The 27,312-nt window shown below is 44.3% G+C and overlaps 1 protein-coding gene across 2 annotated transcripts in view; it reads left to right on the forward strand.

The window, feature by feature from the left end:
• Positions 1-2,109: 2,109 nt before the first annotated feature.
• Positions 2,110-27,312, forward strand: part of LOC105494754 (metal regulatory transcription factor 1) — a 46,640-nt gene continuing 21,437 nt past the window's right edge. Inside the window, exons 1-4 of one of the 2 annotated variants that reach the window (XM_011763529.2) lie at positions 2,110-2,207; positions 4,298-4,756; positions 22,642-22,880; positions 24,351-24,482. In XM_011763529.2, the coding sequence (XP_011761831.2) occupies positions 4,349-4,756; positions 22,642-22,880; positions 24,351-24,482 (779 nt within the window). In that variant the 5' untranslated portion in view covers positions 2,110-2,207; positions 4,298-4,348. Of the gene's footprint in view, positions 2,208-2,256; positions 2,996-4,297; positions 4,757-22,641; positions 22,881-24,350; positions 24,483-27,312 lie in introns of those variants that run through there. The other variant, XM_011763530.3, reaches the window with a different exon arrangement.

Genomic DNA, 27,312 nt, shown 5'->3' on the forward strand with positions numbered 1-27,312 from the left:
GTTATTTAACACAGATTGATCTTTTTTTTGAGATGGAGTTTCACTTTTGTTGCCCAGCCTGGAGTGCATTGGCGTGGTCTTGGTTCACTGAACCTCTGCCTCTCGAGTAGCTGGGATTATAGGCGTCTGCCACCACGCCTGGCTAATTTTTTTGTATTTTTAGTAGAGATAGGGTTTCACCATGTTGGCCAGGCTGGTCTCGAATGCCTGGCCTCAGGTGATCCAGGCCTCCCAAAGTGCTGGGATTTCAGGTGTGAACCACCACGCCTGGCCTAAAATGTTTTTAAATAACTGTATTTGTTGTACTCACTCACCCTACCTCCAGGGCATAGTCAGTGCCTTCCCTATAGCCTGGGCTGAGATCCCTATGAGCAGATATTTGATGGAAAGTCATGAAAGGCCAATGAGTTGGATGGCAAGAATGCAGGCAGAAGCTGCTGGGTGAAACAGGCCACAGCCACCCCAGATGCTTTCAGTGCTCTGAGGACGTGTATATGCATATGCAAACTCTACCCCTGTTCCTGCCCAGATAATGGCTCGATAACTCTGAAGCTGGTTGCTCAGCCTCTGAGGGCAATACAGGCATTTAAAAAATTAAAATGACCAGGCACAGTGGCTCAGGCCTGTAATCTCAGCACTTTGGGAGACTAAGGTGGGAGGATCACTTGAGACCAGGAGTTTGGGACCAGCCTGGGCAACACAGGGAGACCCCATCTCTACAAAAACATTAAAAAAAAATTAGCTGGGTGTGGTGATGCATACCTGTGGTCCGTTACTTGGGAGGCTGACGTGGGGTGGCTCACTTGAGCATAGGAGCTTGAGGCTGCAGTGAGCTATGAACACATCACTGTACGCCAGCCCGGGTGAGAGAGGGAGACCCCGTCTCTAAAAATGTAAAATCACTGAAAAAATGAGTGTTCGGTGAAACAAGTGGGATTTTCTGGGTCAGCAAGTCTTCCAAACTGTATATAATGCTTCCCGTCTCCGTGTGTAATATATTTTAATGATAAATGTATTTTTAACAGTGGTGGTTGTATATGTTTTTCTCTCTTAAGAGATGGCAGTTCGCTGCAGCTGGACTTTGTGGCTCAAGCCTTGGGGCCAAAGAGATATATTCCTGGCAGTCTGGTGGGTACCGGTCACTATTCACATATTTCCAGCAAGAAATGGTTATGGCACTGGCCTGAACCCCTTGACCCCTGGTCTAGTCTTTGGAGTTGTCCCACTCTGAATATTCGAGAGAAGCAGCTTATGGTTAAAACAGGCAATGGCAGCTGGGAGGATCTAACAGCTAGATCCTCCAGGCATTTGGAAAGGACAGGGGCATAACGAAGGCACATGCAGAATCACTTCCTGGGTACGAATGCCCACTACTGGGCTCTGTAAAATGGGTTTAAGACACTGGCCAGCAGAACAATGTGAAAGGTTAAAGAAGGGAGTGGCCGGTAGGTGGCGCTAACTGGCCCGGGCATGAGTCCCGCCGAAGCTGCGTCCTCTTGCTGGGGAAGAAAGTTGGGACCGCCAGCCTGGGCAAGAGTGTGAGAAGAGAGCTGGGCGTCCTAGGCAAGCGCGTGAGAAGGGAAGAGGCGGTGGCGTCCTCTCTAGCTGGGCTCAGAATACTCTTAGTTCTGCCTTTGGGGTCTTGTCTTCGTTTCTGGGCCTCCCGTCTGTGTTAACTTTGATGGGTGCTGAAGGGAAGGCCGAGGCCCCGGCGGGAGAAACCTGGGCACGTCGCGGTCGTCCAGGCTCCCCTGGCGGGTTGGAGCCAGGGTTCCGACTGCCAACTGTGGTCCTTCCCGCTGCTGCTGTGGCTGCCAGGGCGAGGGCGGGCAGCGCAAACCTGCCTGAGGACATTTCGGATCCTTCCTTGGGGATTCGTTCCCTTCTCCTTGATTCCAGTGCCGCGAGGGCGACACCCTGCGGGCCGCCCGTGACACCCCGGGCGCTTCCCCACGCGAATAAACTCACCTTCTGGGCGCCTTCCCCTCGGTGCCCCGCCCCGCCCCTCCCGCTCGCCAATTGGAGGCTGCAGCTCAGCCCCCTGACAACCTGAGCCAACCAGAGGCGCCAGGGAGGGGCGGATCCGCTGTCCCCTCCTTCCTCCGGAAAGCGGAAGCGGAAGTGACGTTAGGGGAAGGTGGGGGCAATCATGGTGCCGCTGGGGAGGGGAGAAGCTGCTGCTGCCGCCGTTGCCGGGAGCCGCGGAGGTAAAAGGCGAAACTAGACTTGGCCTGGGCTTGGGACTTACCGGGGGGCGCGGGACTTAGGCTCCCTCCTGAAGCATTTCCCAATAGAGACCTCAGTCTGGTCACCATAGGGACCCCACCCCTTCTCCGTTTCCATGGGGATGGGTATCCAGCCCCCCTTTCCTGTTTCCATGGAGACCCGGACCCTGCCCCTCTCCTCGGTGCTTGGAGACCCCCAGCTTGTCTTCGGGTTTTTCTGTGTAGCGCTGTGCTGGGGGCTATCCCAGACAGGCTCCTTTTCCCAGCCTTCTCTCAAGGGGGCTCCGTTCGCACTCCTCGTTGGCTACCTTCAAACCTCCTGGTCTTGTTTGTTCCGGACAGTTGGTCTCCGCGTTGCCGCCGAGGGTGCCCGGGCAGCCCACTGGGGTCCTCGGTGCTCTCTTCTCTCTTCTCAGATGCAGCGAAATGTACATCTGTGGGGTTGCGTAAGCCAGAACTAGGGGTCGGGCCGGTACCTCCCGGATCCGATCCTTTGGCCTGTTTCTGGTAACTGTCTAGCCACCCCACTAAGTAAAGGCTCACTTTCTAACCCAGAACAGAAGAGAAAGATAAAATGCAAAGCCAGACTGAAAACTAAAAGGGATGTGCTGATTATTTTAAAATTTTCTGTTCTGCCTGCCAGACCCACATTTGTAGAGCCTGTGTTTGCAGATGAAGGAAGAATCACTATTCCAGAACATGAAAGCTTCAAATGTGGTATTTTTCTCAAGAGAATGTATCTTCCCAAGATAGTATATCTTCACGAGAGAGTATGTCGCCATGTCTTTCATTCATTTAGCTGACATTTGTATCAGTGTACTATGCTAGGGGCTGTAGAAACAAAAATAATAAGACTCAATTCATTCAGGGACGAGAGCCCACTATACAACCATAACTTCTTGTTAACACCATATTGGACATAAATAGATACAGTGATCTTCATTGTTTGTGCCTGACTGGGGATTAGCCCTTCAACCCAGAAGGTTGAAACATCTGTTCTAGGTAGGAGGGAAGAAATTCACACTTGTTCCTCTACTATTTACCAAACATTGTGCTTTACATATGTTGCCTCTTTTATTCCTTATAAAAACTTTGAGAGAACAGGAATTACTAGTCCCACCTTGCACATAAGAAAAATGAGGCACAGAAAAGTTACCCATGTAGTAAAAGGCAAAGCCAGGATTTGTAGGTAGATGACTCTGCCTCCAAAGCCTTGCTCCTTCTACCATAAACTACATGAAACCATTTACTGCTTCGTGGTCTGATTTGGAGGGCATTTGAGTGGAGTTTCTCTTAAGATTTGTAGCAACTCAGCCTTTAAGCAGCTACTGTTCTGTTTGCTCTTTTGTCCCCTTTAAATATTTTGACCAAGTTTCAAATTGTTTGACAGGCGTATTCAGAGGGTCTTATGAACTTATTACTTCAATTTTTGAAAAGCTCTTTTCTTTTCTTTTCCTTTCTTGTAGAGATGGAGGTCTCACTATGTTGACCAGGCTGATCTCAAACTCCTGGCCTCAAGCGATCCTCCCATCTCAGCCTCCCAAAGTGCTGGGATTACAGGCGTGAGCCACCACGCCCGGCCAGCATTGCTTTTCTTTAAAAATGACTTGATGGGCCTGGCGCGGTGGCTTATGCCTGTAATTCCAGCACTTTGGGAGGCCGAGGTGGGCGGATCACGAGGTCAGGAGATCAAGACCACGGTGAAACCCAGTCTCTACTAAAAATACAAAAAATTAGCGAGGCGTAATGGCGGGCACCTGTAGTCCCAGCTACTTGGGAGGCTGAGGCAGGAGAATGGCGTGAACCCGGGAGGCAGAGCTTGCAGTGAGCCGAGATCGCGCCACTGCACTCCAGCCTGGGCAACAGAACGAGAGTCTGTCTCAAAAAAAAAAAAAAAAAAAAAATGACTTGATGGTTTTAAAGTTAAAATAAAAAAAAAATTATTTCCAAGGATGGTTTTTCATTTGCTTTAGCTTGCTCTTTAAATGAGAGGGAAAATGAACCTTGTGGTTGCTGAGGAGCTGCGTGGGTCTTGTGGTATGACTCTTAACTCTGGCTTTGTTCTGTTGCAGACAAGTCATTACGTTTTCATTTCTCACAATTGGGCTGAGCACAACTGAACCATGGGGGAACACAGTCCAGACGACAACATCATCTACTTTGAGGCAGAGGAAGATGAGCTGACCCCTGATGATAAAATGCTCAGGTTTGTGGATAAAAACGGACTGGTGCCTTCCTCATCTGGAACTGTTTATGATAGGACCACTGTTCTTATTGAGCAGGACCCTGGCACTTTGGAGGATGAAGATGATGACGGACAGTGTGGAGAACACTTGCCTTTTCTAGTAGGGGGTGAAGAGGGCTTTCACCTGATAGATCATGAAGCAATGTCCCAGGGTTATGTACAGCACATTATCTCACCAGATCAGATTCATTTGACAATAAACCCTGGTTCCACACCCATGCCAAGAAATATCGAAGGTGCAACCCTCACTCTGCAGTCGGAATGTCCGGAAACAAAACGTAAAGAAGTAAGTAAAGCAGTCAGTGAGGGCCTAGTTTGGTTTTGGGGCAAGTCCTTACAAAATTCTTGGTGCAAATTTTAGTTGGGGAGTGAAGGAGTCCATGGGGTTAGGACTTACAGTAGTTTTGCTTATCAGCAACGCATATGCTTCAGGTTTTGTTGTGATTGCTTCTGGAACTTTTGGGTTGTATAGCCATGTTGAAATTTGGGAATATGAAATTGTAATTTCTTGAATTTCCTTCCCCAAATCATAAATAAAACAGAAATTTTACTTAAGTAGGCCCACGTTTCTGGTGCTAAAATGACACTTTAGCTTATCTAACAGGGAAATAACTAGAGTTGGCTTATTTGATAAAGAAATAACTATATTTGGCTTATCTCCGGGTTGTGTTTAAATGATTTGTTTTGGAGATGAGTATCTGCTGGAATATGTTTTATTATCTTAGTGAATGTTTAATGAACTTTTATTTCACGTGGCACATGCCTGTAATCCCAGCACTTTGGGAGGCTGAGGCAGGTGGATCACTTGAGGTCAGGAGTTCAAGAGCAGCCTGGCCAACATGGTGAAACCCCGTCTCTGCTAAAATATAAAAATTAGCCAGGCGTGGTGGTGCATGGCTGTAATTGCAGCTACTCAGGAGGCTGAGGTAGGAGAATCACTTGGACCCGGGAGGCAGAGGTTGCAGTGAGCCGAGATCATGCCACTGTACTCCAGCCTGGGCGATAGAGTGAGACTCCATCTAAAAAAAAAAAAGAAAGAAAGAAATTCAGGCTGGGCACAGTGGCTCATGCCTGTAATCCCAACACTTTCTGTAATCCCAGCACTGGGAGGCTGAGGCAGGTGGATCACCTGAGGTCAAGACCACCCTGGCCAACATGGTAAAACCCCGTCTATTCTAAAAATAGAAAAATTAGCCAGACATGGTGGTGGGTGCCTGTAATCCCAGCTATTTGGGAAGCTGAGGCAGGGGAATTACTTGAATCCAGGAGGTGGAGGTTGCAGTGAGCCAGGATCGCGCCACTGTACTCCAGCCTGGATGACAGAGAGAGACTCAGTCTCGGAAAAAAAAAAAAAAAAAAGGGAAATTCAGGCAAGAGGCAGTAAATGAGAGCAGGTTATCTAAAATAAGTTTTCATTTTCATGTTTAGCTAATGTGAGTAAGGTGATGCATGTCAGGATGCTTTGAAAACTGCAAAGCATTTTACAAATTATATTGGTGGTTATTATTAGCAGAATAAAAGTTCTGGTTTAAAGGTAGTGAAATACATTATCCAGGAACTTTTTTTTTGAGACGGAGTTTTACTCTTGTTGCCTAAGCTGGAGTGCAACGGCGCGATCTTGGCTCACTGCAACCTCTGCCTCCTGGGTTCAAGCAATCCTCCTGCCTCAGCCTCCTGAGTAGCTGGGATTATAGGCAGGCGCCACGATGCCCAGCTAATTTTTTGTATTTTTAGTAGAAATGGGGTTTCACCATGTTAACCAGGCTGGTCTCGAATTCTTGACTTCAGGTGATCCACCCGCCTCAGCCTTCCAAAGTGCTGGGATTACAGGCATCAGCCACCACGCCTGGCCTATCCAGGAACTATTACAGGTCAGTTAGAAAAAAATAGGTCACTGGTAGTTACAGTACCAAGGACTAAATGTAAGATGTTACTAAACAGAAATAGGGTGAATGATTTAGCAATATCTTTTTCGCTGTGGTTGAGGTCTTGAAATTGCATATGGCTTATTGATGGCATATTACTTTACTTTTGCTAACCTTAGAGAGACCATCTTGTCCCACCGCCTACCCTATGCAGAAATTTCCCTATGGCATCTCTGACATCAGTTAATCTTGTTTCTGCTTGAAGACATCCAGAATTACAAGAGTACAGTGTTTCATACCTCAGCCCAATACATTTGTTAGCCAGCTCTGATTGTTAGAAAGCTTTTACTTGTATAGAACCAAAACCTTCCTTTCTGCAGGTGCCTCCCACTGGTTCTAGATCTGCCTTCCTGAGTAAACTTCCTCCCACAGGACAGTCCATCAGCTATTTGAAGATCATGGTTTTTTCTTCCTCTTGTATAGGCTGACCACCTCCATTTACTTAAATGTCCCTCTGTGACATTTTCCCCAGTCTCTCATCAGCTTTGTCACCTTTGATTATATGAATTCCAGTTTTCCAAAGTGCTTTTTTTTTTCTTTTCTTTTTTTGAGACGGAGTTTCGCTCTTGTTACCCGGGCTGGAGTGCAATGGTACTATCTCGGCTCACTGCAACCTCTGCCTCCCAGGTTCAAGCGATTCTCCTGCCTCAGCCTCCTGAGTAGCTGGGATTAGAGGCATGTGCTACCACGCCCAACTAATTTTGTATTTTTAGTAGAGACAGCGTTTCTCCATGTTGATCAGGCTGATCTCGAACTCCTGACCTCAGGAGACCCACCCGCCTTGGCCGCCCAAAATGCCGGGATTACAGGCATGAGCCACCATGCCTGGCCCCAAAGTCCTTTTAAAATCTGCAGTTGAGCACCGTCTCATAAGTGTGAGTCAATTAGCATTGAAAACAGTATGGCTCTTATCTCAATATGGACACTGTACTATGATTACTATATAGTCTATATTTTATCAGCAACATCTTACTGTTAGCTTATAGTTGGAAATTTCTAGAGTAGTGCTTCTTAACTGTGGGCAGTTTTGCCCTCAGGAGATGTTTGGCAATGTCTAGAAACATTTTGTGTTGTCACACTGTGGAGGTGATACTGGAATCTAGTGGGTAGAGGTTAAAGACATTGTTAAATGTTTTACAGTGCACAGGACAGCCCCCTACAACAAAGAACTGGCCCAAAATAGCAATAGTACTGGGATTGAGAAACCCTGCTCTAGATTATTCTCATGTATGCAGCTGTCAGATCTTACAAAAATGAAAATGGGGACCTGCCTATAGGCCTTATTAAAAATATCTCCCGGCCGGACATGGTGGCTCATGCCTGTAATCCCAACACTTTGGGAGGCCAAGGCGGGTGGATCACCTGAGGTCAGGAGTTCGAGACCAGCGTGGCCAACACAATTAAACCCTGTCTCTATTAAAAATACAAAAAATTAGCCGGGCGTGGTGGCAGATGGCTGTAATCCCAGCTACTCCGGAGACTGAGGCAGGGTAATTGCTTGAACCCAGGAGGTGGAGGTTGCAATAAGCCAAGATGTGCCACTGCACTCCAGCCTGGGCACCAAGAACAAAACTCTGTCTCAAAAAATAAAAAATAAAAATATCTCCCTATGAAATTTTATCTTGTTGATTTCAGTCCAATATTTGAGCTTGTGGGGGGGTTCATTTCAACTCCACAAACATTTAGAGAGCAAAATGCTGTTATGCTCTGTGGACGCTGCAGATGGTTATGGTAGTAGATTTATAGCATAGAAGCAGAAATTGTTTACACCAGTAATCATAGCAACAAACACAATGTGGTAAATGTGAAGGAGAGGTACAAATATTGCACTGTGAGCACAGGGAAGCTCACCCTTAATCCTGGGATCAGGGAAGTCTTGTGAAAAAAGTGGCATTTGAGCTGGTCTTAAAGAATACATACAATTTAGGAAAAAAGCAGGAGGTTTTTCCAAGAGAGAGAAACAGCATGAAACAAGGAATGCAGGTGGGAAACAGGCCATTTTCAGGGAATAGCCAGTTGTCCTGTTACAACAGAGTCAGCACACTTTTTTCTGCATAGGGCTAAATAGTAAATATTCTGGGCTTTGCAGGCTAAAAGGTCTCTGTTGGAACTACTCCATTCTTCCATTGTAGCACAAAAGCAGCCATAGACAATACATAAATGAATGAACATGACCAAGTTCTGATAAGACTTTACAAAAACAGGCAGTGGGGTGGATTTGGTTCACTAGCTGTAGTGTGTCGACCCTTAGACTAGAACATAGGAGTAGAAAGAGATAAGGATGGAGAGATAACAAAGATCCAAACATGGAAGGCAGTGATAACCTTCTATGGGTTTTGAACTGTAACTTTTCTAGAAATGGTGGGAAACCATTGGAGGTGTCTAAGCCAAGGCTAGAGTGGTTAGAAAGAGAATGTGGTTAGAGTAGCATTTTAGAAAGACTGGTCTGGCAGCAGAGGTAGCTTGGAGGCAGAGGAAAACTGGAGACTTTTTGCCCAGTTAGGAGACAGTTGTAGTTTATGTTTGGGGTTTCATTTAAATCTGAAGAAAGGATAGTGGCCTTGTTCATGAGAAGAATCAAGAGCTTTTGTAGAGGTATGAGAGAACTTCGTACATGTTATTGGAGTTTGATGAATGAGCCATGAGTTGGGCATGATTCAAAGGTTTTGAATAGGCCGGGCGCAGTGACTTGTGCCTGTAATCCCAGCACTTTCAGAGGCTGAGGTGAGTGGATCACTTGAGGTCTAGAGCTCTAGACCAGCCTGGCCAACATGGTGAAACCCTGTCTCTACTAAAAAGACAAAAACTATCTGGTCGTGGTGGTGCATGCCTGTAGTCCCAGCTACTTGGACTACTTGGGAGGCTGAGGCAGGAGAATCACTTGAACCCAGAGGGCAGAGGGTGCAGTGAGCCAAGATTCTGCCACTGCTCTCCAGCCTGGGCAACAAGGTGAGAATCTTTGTCTCAAAAAAAAAAAAAAAAAAAAAAAAGATTTTGAATCATGTTGATTGAAAGGATTCATCCATTTTCCCAAATTTGTTGAGTTTCTGCTGTGTCTTAGCACAGCTTTTTGATGGAACTTCAAATCTAAGTGAAGAGTTAAGCAGTTAAGCGTCTGTTGTGATAGATATTTTAACAGAGGTTTGTTCGAAGTGCTGTGTGCATGCTGAGGAGAAAGTGGCTAACTCTGCTCCCTGCACCCTCCAAATGGTGATCCCATTCATAGGAATCAAGAAAGATGGGAAAAGGAAAAAGTTTTGGTGGGGTAATTAATGAGTTTGGTAGGAGTGTATTGAACATATAGTCCTTGGAGAAAAGTAAGATGAACAAATGGAAAGCTCATTGGAAACATGTATCTGAGGTCAAAGAAATGGTTTGGAGTTAGAATGGTAGTAGAAAGGGGCCTTCAAACTGTGGGTAGTTTACTTAAGGGAGAAGTAAGAGTTGGCCAGAGAACTAACTTCAGGGTTGGAAAGAGAAAGAGGAACCCAAGAAGATCACAGTAGTCAATGGGATGGGTCGACTGCAGTGTTGTGAAAGCTGAAGGAAGAGAGTGTCAACAAATGAGGATATTCCTCTGTGACCCTGCAGAGGGACTGAGGAGCCCCAAAGAAGCCATTAGTTCTGCTGGTTGTGCAGTTGTTCACATATCATGAGAAGACTTGCCGCAGAGCATGAGTGATGAAGTGAGTGAGTGAGGAGGAAACAGGAGGCAGGAAATGTCAAGTTGGCCTTTTTTTTTTTTTAAATGTTTGGTAGTTAGAGGAAGAAGAGTGATGAGGCAGTAGTAGCTAGCTCACGGGGATTGTATCATTTTTTTAGCATAGGTAATTTGGACATGGTTTAGGACCTAAACTTTAGGCCATCCTCCGTTAATGATTACTGTGTGAAAGTGTTTCATGAGCGAATGGTCAGGAAACATTAAGTTAAACCAAGACAGAAATTTGTTGATTAGGACTTCTCAGAGCCTTTGATGTGCCACTAACTAAGAAGGAAGAAAACAGAATTTTTCAAATGCTTTAAACTTGAGAAACCATTTTTTCGGATCCAATTTCCAGGGATCAGTGTTTTGTGGAACACATTTTGGGAAATGCTGATCTAGGCAGAAAAGGAGGAGATGGTACAGAAGGAATGATTATGCAATCAGTGAAAAGCTGTCACTTTTCCACTTTGTACTGTTCAAATTGGTTTATTCTATTTGCAAGTCTGGTTTGGTATTCATGTCTTCAGGTCATTGATAATCATATTGAATAGCACAGGGTGAAGGATATTATGAGCACTTTGTTCAGTTTGCTGGGGATTTAGCTCACTCCACTTTCCTCCCACCCACATTTTTCCATGCTATCCATGAGACCTTTGTGGAAGATGCTGTATTCTTGAAATCAGTAGGTTTGGGGTTGGGTGGAGTTTGAAGGAGAAGTAGCAGTAGCTTTAGTCTTTGAAAGTCTTGCTTAATGACCAGACATTCAGGAGGCTTGCCTTCCTGAAGCACTGTTTTAGCTTAGCTTTTGTTTTGGCAGTGATTTTATTTGGGCATTAAAATCCACTTAATTGGCCTGAAGAGGCTGATGTTTATCACTACTCGATAACAGACTTCATGATCCTTTAGCCCTTCCTTAATCCTTTTCCTTTCGGGGGTTTTTTTTTCAGCTTGGTTTTTGTTTTTTTCGTTTCCCTCCATGCGCAGGTGTTACTCTTGAGAAATCAAATCATTTGATAACTAGTTGGTCTTCTTGGCTTCCCAAGCAGCTTATTTTCTGAGTCACATTTTAGCTTGAATTTCCTGTTTACTCTTGTTTTTTTCATTGTTTCATATAGTGTGGAGTTGGCTTACCTATTACTTCATTTTCTTTTCTTCATGCTTCTCTTATGCAAAAAATAAACCAACCAGAACCTTGCCACAGATAGTCTTTTCCTACCACAAAGCCACTGGTCATTCTGACTCAAATTTCACGTATCTTATTCTCATGCTTTTTATTTCATTACTGTCTCCCTACTGATTTGGTAGCTTTGAGATCTATCTTTCTCTCTCTTTCTTTCTTCTTTCTTTCTCTCTCTTTCTTTTCTGTCTTTTCTCATTCCTTTCCTCCCTCCCTTCCTTCCTTCCTTTCTCTTTCTGTCTTCTTTCCTTTCCTTCTTGAGACAGGGTCTCACACCGTCACACAGGTTGGAGTGATTACAGTGGTGGGATTATAGCTCACTATAACTTCAAACTCCTGGGCTCAAGCAGTCCTCCTGCCTCAACCTCCCAAAGTGCTGGGATTATAGGCATGAGCCATGGCACTTGGCCAGCTTGTGAGATTTCTAATCAAAATATTTTCATTCTGCCCAAAAACAAGTTTTGTTTTTTTTTTTTGGTTGAGACAGGGTTCCATTCTGTAGCCAGGCTGGAGTACAGTGGCATGGTCATGGCTCACTGCAGCCTTCACCTCCCAGGCTCAAGCCATCCTGCCACCTCAGCCTCCACAGTAGCTGGGACCACAGACATGTGCTACTGTGCCGGCTACTTTTTGGTTGTTTTGGTAGAGAGGGGTCTTCCTATGTTGCCCAGGCTGGTCTCGAACTCCTGGGCTCATGCAGTCCTTCCAGCTTGGCCTCCCAAAGTATTGTCATTACTGGTATGAGCTACCATGTCTGACCCTTTAAGGACTTTCTACTTTAAGTCTCTAAGCAGCTGTGTCTTACTGTTGTTTGTTTGTGTACTTTTTTTTTTTTTTTAAGACACTGGGTCTTGCTATGTTTGCCTAGGCCATGATCATAGCTCACTGTAACCTGGAACTTCTGGCCTCAACCAATTCTCACTCCTTAGCCTCCTGAGTTGCTGGGATTAAAGGCATGAGCTACCACACCCGGCAACTGTGTTTTCTTTAGTTGGTTTGTGCGGTCCATTCTTGAATCCGTGCCCTTCCAGAGAACCTGCCAGGACTGTCTGGTTACCTGTTCATCTACCTCTGTCTGAACTACATTAATGACATGATATATCCTCCATAGCTAACTGACCTTGCCAGTTTTCTATAGAGTAGTTGGCCAAGGAGCATGAAAAAACCCTAGGAATCATATGCCAAATTTATTCTACATGATGCACCAAAGTATTCCAGTGCATTGATTAGGAAAGGTGTCGTTTTCTTTCAAGAAGCACAGTTACAGCGATTTTTTTTTTTTTTTTTTGTAGATGAAGTCTTGCTCTGTTGCCCAGGCTGGCATAATCTTGGCTCACTGCAACCTCTGCCTCTGGGGTTCAAGAGATTCTCCTGTCTCAGCCTCCCGAGTGGCCAGGATTACAGGCATGCACCACTAGGCCTGGCTAAATTTTGTATTTTTAGTAGAGACAGGGTTTCACCATATTGATCAGGCTGGTCTCGAACTCCTGACCTCAGGTGATCCACCTGCCTTGGCCTCCCAAAGTGCTGGGATTACAGGTGTGAGCCACCACGCCTGGCCTACAGTGATGCTTTTAGGCTGCTTGGTGTATTGCTCCTCAACACACTATGAACTAATTTTATGGCCAGTGGCATTCCAAGAGGAGAGTTTTTTTTTTAGTGTGACAGATTTTAAGTATAAGAATAACAGGAAAAATCTGACTCCAGTGTTTTGGAACCTTTTTGCAGTGTATGTCCTTTACTTTGGGAGACCTAGTTCCAATCTCATGCCTTATTATAAATTCCTTAGGCAATAGAATGATCCACTCAGACAGACCAAGATGTTGTTGACTCTCCTAGAGGAGAACTACCCACTTTTTAGTCTTTGCATACTGTGATTACATTTCTTTGCAGATTCCCTTCTGAACTCCGATGAACTTGTAAGTGTGAGGTTCTGTAGGAATCCAGAGCAAGAAGCATTTTCCATTTACCCCCATATGAAGCCATTTTATCAGTGTGTCTGCATGTGTGTTATGTACCTCTCCTTAGTAATCAGCATTTCCATCACTCAGGTCCACTGGCCTGGAAAAGGGACTAGAGTGGTTTTGTGTACAATTGGGTTTCAAACTTGGTGCTATAGGAATTATAGGTCTCGATGTACATTTTACATAGGTTGTACATTTTAAGTACTACTAACATTTTACTATTATATGACATTGGCAAAAGAACTTGAATTTTATTTTTTTCCCCCTCTTACTTAAATCAGGCTTATTCATTTCTTCTGTGATGTGCAAAGGGATAGTTTCAACCTAGGTTCCAGCTTTGTTCTGTTATGTACTAGCTATGTGGCCTTGGGCAAGCTGCTCTGTTTCCTTTTTTATAAAATTGAAATAAAAATATCCCATTGCATTTTGTGAAGATTAAATGAGATTTATTCATATGTAATATGTGTAAAACATTTAGCATAGTGTCTGGTGCATCATGGTTGTTCAGTGGATGTTCATTTGCTTTCTTTTCTTCATAGGCCTCCATGGTTCTTGAAGGAGGTAAAGAGGTAATGTCCAGTTTCACAAGAGGTTAAAATGTTCTTTGTTAGGTACTTTTTGGGAGGTGTTTTCTCTTTGAGACGAGCTTACATATAAACTGTGATTAGGTTGCAGGATAGCCCATAGAAATCTTGGTAACCCCTAATTAGCTGAACTGTTGTATTAATGCCACTGTGGAACATAAACCACCATTTATAACTGTGTTTTATTCATTTAATTTTTTTTGAGACAGGGTCTCACTCTGTCACCCAGGCTGAGTGCAGTGGAGTGATTACAGCTCACTGCAGCCTTGATCTCACCAGCTCAAGCGATCCTCCCACCTCAGCCACCACACCTGTCTAATTTCTTATTTTTTTGGAGAGTCGAGGTCTTGGTATGTTGCCCATGCTGGTCTCCAACTTCTGGGCTCAAGCAATCCTCCCACCTCAGCCTCCCAAAGTGCTAGGTGAGCACTTACAGGCACGAGCCACCTCACTGGCCCATACAACAGTGTTTTAAAATGAGAACCTGTTTGTAGTCGCCTGCAGGCATTCTGTGGATACCAGCTCTTGCCACTCCTCTCTCTTATACTTGGCTTCCTTTGACTTAGTATCAGGCCCCTGAAATTATTTCCATGATGGGCATTTGGGGCACCAGGCAGAGCAAATGGCTGTCAAAGAATGAGGACTCCTATTTTGCTCGCAACGGTTATAGAGAGAGGGAGATGGCTGGCTGCTGAGTAACTGCTATGTACCAATCACTATGTTATGGGCTTTAATATAGTTTTGTATTTAACTTTCATAACAATCCTATAACATAGATGCTATTAGCCCCCATTTTACAGATGACAAACTGAGGCTTAGAAACACACAACTAGCAAATGGTAGAAGAGATTTGAACTGAGGACTTTCTGATGCCAAAGCCTATGCTTTCTACCATCACACACCACTTTTGCAAAGATATAAGAATCAGGTATTGAGACCTGTTGGCTGTGAAAAGGGCTAAGAAATGAAGGGACAGCAGCATTTGTTCTGTAAGGGTAAAGGTTTGAAGTGTGGGGAACAGCTGGATGAAGTCAGCTCTCATAGTGGGGGATGGGAGGCCTGTCGAAATGAGGTCTTCAGGGTTCTTATATTTCTGAGCTTTTTGCTTGTCCGTTATGGAGAAGAAATTATATCAGTGCCATTGTGGGGAATGGAGTCGGACACAGGGAGAGGGAAGGGAAGTCCCTAGTGATAGGGAGGAAAAGGCAGTTTCTACAGCCATAACAGCCAGGCCAGTCATTTATTTTTTAATTTTTTTTATTTTTTTGAGATGGAGTCTCGCTCTGTTGCCCAGGCTGGAGTGCAGTGGCGCGATCTCGGCTTGCTACAAGCTCCGCCTCCCGGGTTCAGGCCATTCTCCTGCCTCAGCCTCCCAAGTACCTGGGACTACAGGCGCCTGGAACAATTTTTTCTATTTTTAGTAGAGACCAGGTTTCACCATGTTAGCCAGGACGGTCTCAATCTCCTGACCTCGTGATCCGCCCGCCTCGGCCTCCCAGAGTGCTGGGATTACAGGCGTGAGCCACCGCGCCCGGCAGGCCAGTCATTTATTTATGAGAATGTTCACATGCTAGGTGCCCAGAAGCAGGAACTCTCTTGTGGAATAGGGGGCTGTAAATGTGTGTAAAATCTACTTCTCACTTTCACTTTCTTTTCCTCTAGGACAAACCCAGCCTTTTTTTCTTTTTTCTTTCTTTTTTTTTCTTTCTTTCCACAGGTGTTGACTTTTTTCTTTTTCTAATTTTTTAAAGCTTTTGCCTTCTGGGGTCGCAGTGTTTAATTTTCTCACTTTTGCTCATCCCATTCACCTTTCTTCTCTGATTCTGTTACCTTAACAAGGCAGTCATCTTTGTTAAATATTTCTGTATTCTAGAACTGCTCAGAACACTTTGTAAATCAGCATCAATTCTCTGAAAGCTCCTACTTTGTGCCCATTACTAGCATGAGACGCCGTCCTCAGTGAACCTAACCTGTGCTCCTTCCATGTTCCCTAACAGGGTAATCGACAGCTGTTTGAGGCCACTCGGGAAGATTAAAGTTATGCTTAGAGCCTGAAACTCTTTTGGAGGAACACTTTTTTTTTTTTTTTTAATGGAATCTTTGGTAACATTATGTTCATATTATAGATACTCTCATTCCTTTTTTTTTTTTTTTAAATGGGGACTCACTCTGTCATCCAGCTGCTCATGTCTTTAAATTCAGGTTGGGGATCACCACTTTCAAGAAGCCTTTCTAAGGTCATTGAAGTCTAAGTTAGACGTTTCTTTGATATATTCCCATAGTATGCTGAATATCTGTTAGTACAGCTTCTCAAACCATATTGTTCTTGTTCGATTCATTTGACTTTGAGCTCTTTGAGAGCAGGGACAAATTTTTTTTTTTTTTTTTTTTTTTTTTGGTATTCCTAGCACCCAGGACAGTATAATTTCTGGAACATAATTTTTAGGATGTATGAATGATAAACCTTAGTTGTACTGAAATGTTCCAAATGTTGCAATACCTCCTGTATGTAACCATGAAAACCTACACGTTTTTTGCAACTTCCTGCTCTGATCCAGTTTGAGGAGGTTTAGTTTTCCCTTTTTGTGAAATTTTGTGCTATTTTAAAATGATTCTGAAAGACAGAATAGTGACTTCTTCTTCTTCCTCCAAATGAGGCGAGAGATTACTCGTTTATTCAGCATTTTATGGGGGGAGCAGGCATTTGCTTTGACAGTGAACTGTCTCCCCCACTTTTAAATACAAATATTTTCAGGTCGGGTGTGGTGGCTCATGCCTGTAATTCCAACACTTTGGGAGGCTGAGATGAGAAATTTATTTGAGGCCAGGAGTTCCAGACCAGCCTGGCTTAACACAGTGAGACCCCGTACTCTACAAAAAATACAAAAATTAGCCAGGCATGGTGGTACATACCTGTAGTCCTAGCTACTCAAGAGGCTGAAGTAGGAAGACTGCTTGAGCCCAGGAGGTTGAGGCTGTAGTGAGCTGAGGTCATGCCACTGTATTCAGCCTAGGTGACAGGGAGAAACTCCGTCTGTTCAGTCAATCAATCCATCAACCAATAAATAAAGATCAAACAAATACTTTTCCCAGTCTGTGTCCTTTTCTAACTTGCTATCCCCTCCCCCTCTCTTTCTCTCTCTCCTCAGCCAAGTTTCTGGAAAGTGTAGTTGATATTCATTGTCTTACATTCTCACTTCTGTTCCTACCACTCCAGTGAAGCTAGTTGTGCTGAAGCAATTATGACTTTGTGAGTCAGCTAAATCCAAGAGGTATTTTATCAATCATCTCTGCTACATTTGACCTACTTGACCATTCTCCTTGAAACTGTTCCTTTGTCACATGTCACTTGTTGTCCTTGTCACTACCTTTTCAGTCCCACTGGTTTTGTTCATTTGTTCATTCATTCAAAAAATGTAAATCAAGCACCACTTCTCCACAAGGCTGGTCCTGGAAGTTGTGTCAGTGAACAGGATAAACATGGTCCCTGCTCTCATGGAGCTTACAGTCCAGCCGGGAAGTAGCTATTCATTCATTTAATTGGACAAATATTTATTTAGTGCCTGTTGTTTCTCCGATACTGTTGTGCCTACCATGAAACATAATGATGTAAATGGTTTAATCGTGTAATTATGGCATCTTAATTGTATCATGTGCTTTACAGAAAGCCCCGAAAACCTATAATTAGGATACCTATTCTAGTTTGGGATAGAAGTAAGGGTCAATCAGGAAGAGTTTCTAGAGGAAGGGTCATTTAGTGGAAGCCTGAATTGTGCAAGTGAAAAAACCTGGATGGGAGCAGAGTTTGGCGGGGCAGGGAGACAGGAGGGGGTAGTTAATTATTTGTTGCAGTTACGTAAAAAGGTATCAACAGCTGTAGCATCTTAAGAGTGAAATTCTGCTCTTATCATTCAGCATTGTTGTAAGCTTTATGGTTGAGACATGCAGACTCCTTTATCCCAGCATCCACAGTCCCAGTTCTCCTTAGTGGTGAGTGATCATTTTCAATTCTCTATCTGGCAGCACTAAAGAGGTTTTTAGTCTTGATGGGAAGTCAGAATATATGCATGAGACGATAATGAACAGTATAAACTAAGTGTCAGATGAGTGATATAGTAAATATTACTGGCATTCAGAGAAGGGTACTGTCATGTAGACGTGGAGTGATTGTGAAGGAGCTTGGAGTTCCTGAGGCTTGCGTTAAAGGAAGAGAAGGACTCAGAAAAGCAGAGAAGAAAGGATCTAGGCATTTCCAGCAGAGAAGGAGAGAACAAAGTCAGGGAAGTAGGAATCAGTCTTGCAAATGGGTAAAAGTGTACTGTTGCTTATAGGCCTAGACAGAGTCTTCTGTTTGGCTGCTTACCAAGTAATGTGATAGAAGACAGAAGAAGCCCTGGAAAGATCTTTGAATGTTAGGCAAAGGAATTGGGACTTTTATCATTTGAGCAGAGATGAAATATGTGGAAAACTGTTTTAGACTTAATCTGGCAACAAATGACTGCAAAGCTAGGTCCTGAGACATGAGAAGAATACCTGGATTAGTGGTTCAATAAGGAATTCAGTTTAACAAATATTTATGGAGCTTCTCCTGTGTGGCAGTGGAAAGAGAACCCAATGAACAGGTGAGAGCACTTGACTAAGGAACCTAAAGACTTGTACAAGATCAGATGGGGGTTGGACAGGTGGGGGAGGGGTGGGAAGGGAGACAGGAGGAGTAGGGGCCCTCCCTACTACCCTACTCCCACAGGTTTCAGAGGTTAGCAAACTGTGGCCCACAGGCCAGATCCATCCGGTTACTTGTTTTTGCACAGCCCTTAAGCCTAAGAATGGTTTTTACATTTTTAAATGATTTTTTTTAAATCAAAAGAGTATATCATGATATATGAAATTCAAATTTTAGTGTCCATAAATAACGTTTTTGAAACAGAGCCTTGCTGTTTCATTTACGTATTGTCTGTTGCTACTTTAACATGCAGAGGTGACTAGTGACACAGACCATAAGGCCCACAAAGCCTAAACTAGTTTTTGTTTAGCCCTTTACAGAAAACTTTGTCCATCCTTGAGTCACACTCATCCTTATCTCAGATCTCTTCTCTGAAACGAAATGTCCCTCTCCTACCTGAGGCTTTCCCCTCCTCCCGAGCTTTTGAATGTTTCTCTTCTTCATTTTCCTCCTTAAATCCTCAATTTCTTCTTCCAGGACTTTTCTGCCCCCAAATATGTTCAAGAACTGACTGACTTTAAAAAAAAAAACCAGGCCAGGTGTGGTGGCTCAAGCCTGTAGTCCCATCGCTTTGGAATGCTGAGGCAGGAGGATTGCTTGGGGCCAGGAGTTCCAGACCAACCTGGGCAACACAGCAAAACATTTAAAACTTATCTGGGTGTGGTGGCATGTGCCTATAGTCCCAGCTACTATGGAGGATGAGGAGGGAGGGTCACTTGAGCCCAGGAGTTTAAAGTTACGGTGAGCTATGAATATACCACTGCACTCCAGCCTGGGCAACAAAGACCCTGTCTCTTAAAAACAAAAACAAAAAAACTTTATCAACTCAGGAGTTCACTTGTGCTGCTGTACTTCATCTCTAGCCTCTACCTCCACTTTACCTTTCATTCAGTCACTTGCATCTGGACCCTGATCCCAGTAGTCTGCTGAAACTAGTCTTGCTAAGTCATTAGTGAATTCCTAGCTGCTGGATCCAGTCACTTCCCCAGTCTTTACCTTCCTTATTTTCTCTGACATTTAACATGTTGATCATGTTTCCTTGAGACCCTTTTTCCTTTAGCTCCGGTAACATCATTGTTCTTCATTGCTCTGTCTCAAAAAATAAAAAAAATATACACACACACACACACACACACACACACACACACATATATACATATACGTACCTATATACACACACACACACATACATATGTTGAACACAAGTGCCAGAATTCAGTCTTCTGCTGCCAAGTCTAGTGCTTCTACTGCATCAGTATAGATATGAGGAATGTTTGGGAGATGAGAGACAAAATTTGGAATCACTACACCTACGCTTAGGGGTAAAGGGAAAGAAGTGTCTCAGAGAAGGAGTTAAAGAGTGCCCCAAGGCATTACTATGTTGTGAAGGACAAGTTTTCAGACATTGAGGACATGATCAATGAGGTATGTTTGCAAATAGTCGAGGAAAATAGGGAAGGACGAAAGAATTTGACTACCGGGAAGTTAAGAGAATAATTTCATACAGTGAAGCCATCTTGCCAACTGGTTAAGAAATACGTGGGCATTAATGGAAATGGAGGCACACATGTCAACTGCCATTTTTTAATTTAAAACAATTTTTTTCTTTTATTTCTTTTCTAAATCAGCCCAAAATGTTATTATTATTTTTTCTGTCACCTAGACTGGAGTCCAGTGGTGTGATCACAGCTCACTGCAGCCTCAGCCTCCCAGGCTCAAGTGATCTTCCCACCTCAGCCTCCTAAGTGCTGGGACTGTAGGCATATGCCACCATGCCTGGCTAACTTTTGTGTTTTTTGTAGAGATGAGGTTTTGCCATGCTGCCCAGGCTGGGATTTTCTTTATTAATACTTTTATTTTTATTATTATTTTTTTTTTTTTTTTTTTTTGAGACGGAGTCTCGCTCTGTCGCCCCAGCTGGAGTGCAATGGCCGGATCTCAGCTCACTGCAAGCTCCGCCTCCCGGGTTCACGCCATTCTCCTGCCTCAGCCTCCCGAGTAGCTGGGACTACAGGCGCCCGCCACCTCACCCGGCTAGTTTTTTTTTTTGTATTTTTTAGTAGAGACGGGGTTTCACCGTGTTAGCCAGGATGGTCTCGATCTGCTGACCTCGTGATCCGCCCGTCTCGGCCTCCCAAAGTGCTGGGATTACAGGCTTGAACCACCGCGCCCGGCCTTATTATTGTTTATCTACTTTTTCTTCCCTCTTTTTTTTTCTTTTTTGAGGTCAGGTCCAGTTCTGTTCACCAGGCTGGAGTGCAGTAGCAATCATATAGCTCACTGTAACCTTGAACTCCTGGGCTCAAGCAATCTTACCTCAGCTTCCCAAATAGCTGGGACTGTAGGCGCATGTCACTATGCTCAGCTGATTTTGTGGTTTTCTTTGTTTTTAGTAGAGACAGGGTCTTGCTGTGTTGCCCAGGTTGTCTCGAAATCCTGGCCTCAAGTGATCCTCCTGCCTTGGCCTCTTAAAGTGATGGGATTACAAGCATGAGCCACCACACCCTGACTTCTTCCTCTTCCTCTTCCTCTCCCTCTTCCTCTCCTTCCCCTTCTCCTCCTTCTTCTCAATTCACTTTATTTTTCTTGTGTAAAATCCCTGTGTTATAGCCACAGTTGGAGCCTGGGTCCTGTGCACAGAGACTGTGGTGTGGGTCTTGATGAGGTGGTCGGTGAATTTCTGATAGGGAGACTTGGTAAATACAGTCTTTTTCCAGAGATCGGGGTCAGGTAGCTATAGGTCTTAGAGGTGGCCTAAAGGGTGGCTTTGGTGAAGTTGTCCAGGGTAGCAGTGCAGCCCCTGGCGGAGGTGTAGCAGTTGTCAATACCAGCCATCAGCAGCAGTTTCCTGGGCACAGGGGCCAAGATGATGCCAGTGCCTCAGGTGGGGTGGGGGAGGGATAAGGTATACCAGCACAGAGCCACAGCAGCCTGTCACCTTGCAAGGGACAGCATGGGGCTTGCTGATCTTGTTCCCCCAGTGGCCTCTCCAAACAGGAACAGTGGCCCCTTGGATAGCATTGGCAACCTCCTTGGAGCACTGAACATCCAGACTGATGTGGCCACTGTAGTCCCCGATGGCCTTGAACCTGGTGTACTGGCCAGTGCGGGTCTGCTTTTGCAGAGGTGTAGTCTTCAAAACCTCATCCTTGAGAGGTGACCCCAGCAAAAGGTCAATGATCTCAGACTCCTTGATGGGCAGGGAGAAGAGCTAGATCTTCTCCAGGGACATGATCTTTGTGTCCTGGACCAGGCAGCCCAGCTTGGTGATGTGCATCCACTCCTTGTTCTCAGCCTTGCCTCTGAGAGCTCCATGGCCTCAGCCCTGGCTCCTGGCCAACCACAGCCATGACCCTGGCCCCAATATCCCTGCCAAAGTCTCTGGTGAAGCTGCTGGGCCTCCCATTCCAGGCCCTCCACTGCACTAGAGTCATCTGCCGTTCAGTATTTGTCAGAGAAGCAGCTTTTTTTTTTTTCTTAACCTTCTACCATGAGGTGAATAATTGACTCGCCTTTCAAGAAGTTTGATGGTGAAAGGAAACAAGAGATTGGCAGTTTAAGAATTATCACATCACCAAATCTTCCAAGAAATTTGCAATATGTTGTCATTTTGTAGGCTTGAAAATATGCAGTGGAAATGATCTAGGGAAATATGTTTGATGGTTAAGTATGTAAATTTCAAGATGTTTTAAACTCAATTTAATATTGGTCTATCAAGTTGTAGTTCTGGAGGTCAGGGTGTTTAGTCAAGCCTTAAAATAAGTTAAGATCTTATTTGAATACAGGTAGCTGTAACAGTATAGTGTACTTTTAGTGCATAGATGTATATAGAGTCTGAAAACACTCTTATATTCATTTAGAATATTCATATACATATAGACTTATTTCTTCCCCATAAATCATTATGTGTTGTCCAGGTATGATTTGATCAACAATAAGGTTTTTCTGCTTTGCTGCTAGAGGCTGTTTTCTGTGTTTATGATGAAAACCCATTTGTATTGTCTACAACGTCTCTTGGGAGCTGAGCTCTGGGTCGGAAAGTTAAGCCCTGTGCAGCTCTTTTGTCCTGTTGATGAGGTGTCTTCTGTCTGCCAGGTAAAGCGGTACCAGTGTACCTTTGAGGGCTGTCCCCGCACCTACAGCACAGCAGGCAACCTGCGAACCCACCAGAAGACTCACCGAGGAGAGTACACCTTTGTCTGTAATCAGGAGGGCTGTGGCAAAGCCTTCCTTACCTCTTACAGCCTCAGGATCCACGTGCGAGTGCACACGAAGGAAAAGCCATTTGAGTGCGACGTGCAGGGCTGTGAGAAGGCATTCAACACACTGTACAGGTCAGCCTCATCTCCGTTGCTCTGCCAGCTTCTGACCTTGACCTTGTTGTGACTGCAGGGCTCTTTCTCCTTGCAGGGGAGAGTTATTCACTTTCAGGGCTTTAAAAGACCGCAGCTGTGTTCAACTATGTAAAATTCCTTTCTGCCAGATCTCAGAAAATGAAAGAAAAAATTTTAAAAATGCATTAGAGAAACTTGTTACTTTTTTTTTTTTGAGATGGAGTCTCGCTTTGTCGCCCAGGCTGGAGTGCAGTGGTGCAATCTCAGCTTACTGCAAACTCCGCCTCCCAGGTTCATGCCATTCTCCTGCCTCAGCCTCCCGAGTAGCTGGGACTATAGGCGCCCACTACCAAGCCCGGCTAATTTTTTGTATTTTTAGTAGAGCCAGGGTTTCACCATGTTAGTCAGGATGGTCTCGATCTCCTGACCTCGTGATCCACCCACCTTGGCTTCCCAAAGTGCTGGGATTACAGGTGTGAGCCACGGCTCCCGGCCTTAGAAACTTGTTACTTAAAGATGAACGTATCTTGGCCTGGTTAGAAGCGACAGTACATTTGTATTTAGATTTGCATCTCATGGAGCAGCATTCTGGCCTGGGCATTTCAGTGCTTGGCATAGAGTACTATCTCCCCATGGCTCAGGATCTTTGTACTAAGGCTTCTGTCCTACCTCAGCTTGAAGGACTTTTCTATCCTGAGAAATGGGGAGTGGCCCATTCAGTAGCCAATTCTCTTTTTCATGTTTGTATCAGGAGACTTAATAGTCTTCAGTATTGAGTATAAAGTAATAGAAATAACAATAGCTAACACTTAAAAAGTACTCACTGTGTGCTAGGCATGATTCTAAGTGCTAGTCCCCATAGCAGCTGATAAGTAAGTGGAAGCACAGAGGGGTTCTATAACTAGCTCAGGTTTCCCCATCCAAGCAGGATGTGGGGTCAGAATTTGAATCCCAGGAAGTCAGTCTCCAGAGTCACACTCATATCACTATGCTATTCTCTGCATTTCTTTTGGGGCAAAATATGTTGGATACTAATATGTTATGGGTATAGAATTCTTACACACTTGATCCTGAAGCACATTAAACTGGCACAGGGAGGCTCTGTAGAACTTTATGACAAAGGGAGGCCGGGCACGGTGGCTCACGCCTGTTATCCCAGCACTTTGGGAGGCCCGAGGCAGGTGGATCACCTGAGGTCAGGAGTTCGAGACCAGCCTGGCCAACACTGTGAAACCCATCTGTACTAAAAATACAAATATTAGCCGGCGTGGTGGTGGGCTCCTATAATCCCATCTACTTGGGAGGCTGAGGCAGGAGAATCGCTTGAACCCAGGAGGAGGAGGTTGCAGTGAGCTGAGACTGTGCCATTGCACTCCAGCCTGGGCGACACGAGCGAAACTCCATCTCAAAAAAAAAAAAAAAAAAAAAAGAATTTTATGACAAAGGGAATTTCTCTGGAATATTTTGCAGGCTGAAAGCACATCAGAGGCTTCACACAGGGAAAACGTTTAACTGTGAATCTGAAGGCTGCAGCAAATACTTCACCACACTCAGTGATCTGAGGAAGCACATTCGAACCCATACAGGGGAAAAGCCATTTCGGTAGGTCTTACTGTTTGCTATTTGTCACTGACCGGGTTTCAGCTGGGGGTCTTGATACACTTTGAAATTTTTCAAAAGAGAAAGAAAACTCCCTTTACTAGCTCTTTCTTTGGCAGCGTTAACTCACCCCAGGATAGCTGTAACCAACCACTGCAGATTAGAGGGGTGCTGGTGGAGTCCAAGAACATCCTTACTCTGTGGATGATGGCCTTTCTGCCTCATTGTTTCCATTTATTTCCAAGAAGCATTTGTTGAAACTCACTTATGTGGTAGGTACTTTTGTTAGTGCTAGAGAATTACTCAAAAGCAGGCCTTCTTCTTAAGAACCTTTGGTGACAAAAAACCCACAAAATTTGTGGATAATGTCTGAGGCTGCAAATGGCCAAAGTGCTTTGAGCCCAGAGGAGGGATACCTAAGAATCAAGGAGGGGAGGGGATGAGGAGACAAGAGAGGAAATGAGAGGTAGGGATGCTTAGCTTAGTGGTGCAGTTGTTACTTGTTCAAGTTATTGCTTTGTAATAATATCTCGTGTGTATACACAAACATATAGGAGCATCCATTTTTATTCATATATGTCAACATATGTATATCAAATAGATACACGTACTATAAACTTGAAGGAGGGACTTTGGTTATCTACTTTTTTCTCTGCTCATAGTATATAACATGATTCTGGGCATTTAATAGGTGTTCAAACTCAGCTTTGGGATGATTATATGACATTTTAAATGAGATAATCACTTTGTAAGGATTTCCCCTAAATGTAATATAGATAGATGTATTGCTGAAAACTGCCCATAAACAATGTCTTTGAGGCTGGGCATGGCGGCTCACGCCTGTAATTCCAGCACTTTGGGAGGCCGAGGCAGGTGGATCACTTGAGGTTAGGAGTTTAAGACCAGCCTGGCCAACATGGGGAGACCCCATCTGTACTAAAACTACAAAAATCAGCCAGGTGTGGTGGCACGTGCCTATAGTCCCAGCTATTCTGGAGGCTGAGGCAGGAGAATTGCTAGAACCAGAGAGGCGGAGGTTCTCCACCGCAATCTGGTGAACCGAGATTGTGCCATTGCACTCCAGCCTGGGTGACGGAGTGAGACTCTCTCAAAAAAACATAAATAAATAAAAATAATAATGTATTTGAATTTTGTCAGGGGTATCACAGTTATATTCAAGGCATTAAATATGCTACCTGTTCCTTCTTAAACCACTCATTTTATCAGAGTACTTAGAAACAAAAAGTCTTAGGGACAGTCAACTCTTAGATGCCAATCAAATGTAATTGTGAGCTGGGCGTGGTGGCTTATGTCTGTAATCCCAGCACTTTGAGAAACTGAGATGGGAGGATCACTTGAGCCCAGGAGTTTGAGACCAGCTTGGGCAACACGGTGAGATCCCAACTCTACAAAAAATTTTAAAATTAGTTGGGAGTGGTGGGGCATGCCTGTGGTCCCAGCTATTTAGAGGCTGAGGTGGGAGGATCGCTTGAGCCAGGGAGGCCAAGGCTGTAGTCAGCTGTGGTTATGCCACTACACTCCAGCCTGGGCAACAGAGAGAGATCATGTCTCAGAAAAAAAAAAGGAATTGTGTTTTTAAGTTACAAATGTATTCCTGAGTCATGATCCCTTTAAGGGCAAGAGTAGTTAGATTGTAATTGGTTACTCTACAGATGGATGCTGTGAAACTTAGATTATTTCCTCCCCATCTCCACCCCGTAGGCTGCTGAGAGGACTCTGATTGCTATCCAGTCACATGCATTTCTCTTTGTGATGATTAAAACTGCATTTTTCTTGAATATTCAGTGAGACTTTAGACATGAAGATGATTATATGTAATTAAAAATGAAAATGCTGTAGAGAAGCTTTCTATTTAAAGAAATAAAATATTTTGGTTTATAAGAAAATGCATTCATTCATATAAGTAATTAAGGAATGTCTGCTATGTGCAGGAGCTACAGAAAGAGCTACGTGGATCCTGTACTCAAGTAGTTTACACTCTAGGAAAGCAGATACCAGATGTATCTACAGAGAAAATAAGATTGGAAATGAGAGGTGCCATAAAAGAAATGTAAAGAAATGCCTTAGGAGTTCTGAGGAGGGAAAGATTCCTTTTAGCTTTGGTTATCAAGAGTAAAAGAGAATGAAGTAGATCTCGACACACAAGATTATAGATAAGTTACTTGAGCCTGTCTTCTGATTGATTTTGTTCTTATATTTCAAGCCATGTGCATATTTGAGAGCCACTTTGCTCACTCTTGATATTCCTAATGTTCCACTGGCAGATTTTTCATATGGACTGTCACTGTCAATAGAGGTCTTTTAAGTAATTCATCAAAAGACTTTTGTTGTCAGGGCTCTCAACATGGGCCTTACCTGTAGGGCAAGAAATACTTATCCTGGGCTCTCGGTTCCCTCTGATCCCAGATATGCCACCTTACTTTTTCAAGGACCTCTCATCATTCCCATTCTCTAAAACCAGTGTCATTGATCTGATCTTAGTGTTCTGAATATTTGTTTTAGTTTATATTTATAAGAGATGTTCAGAGGCCAGGTGCGTTGGCTCACGCCTGTAATCCCAGCACTTTGGGAGGCCAAGGTGGGCAGATCACAAGGTCAGGAGATAGAGACCATCCTGGCTAACACGGTGAAACCTTGTCTCTGCTAAAAATACAAAAAAATTAGCCAGGCGTGGTGGTTGGGTGCCTGTAGTCCCAGCTACTCGGGAGGCTGAGTCAGGAGAATGGTGTGAACCCAGGAGGCAGAGCTTGCGGGGAGCCGAGATTGTGCCACTGCACTCCAGCCTGGGGGACAGAGCAAGACTTGGTTTCAC

The sequence above is a fragment of the Macaca nemestrina genome, chromosome 1, assembly GCF_043159975.1.
Source record: "Macaca nemestrina isolate mMacNem1 chromosome 1, mMacNem.hap1, whole genome shotgun sequence".
NCBI lineage: Eukaryota > Metazoa > Chordata > Mammalia > Primates > Cercopithecidae > Macaca > Macaca nemestrina.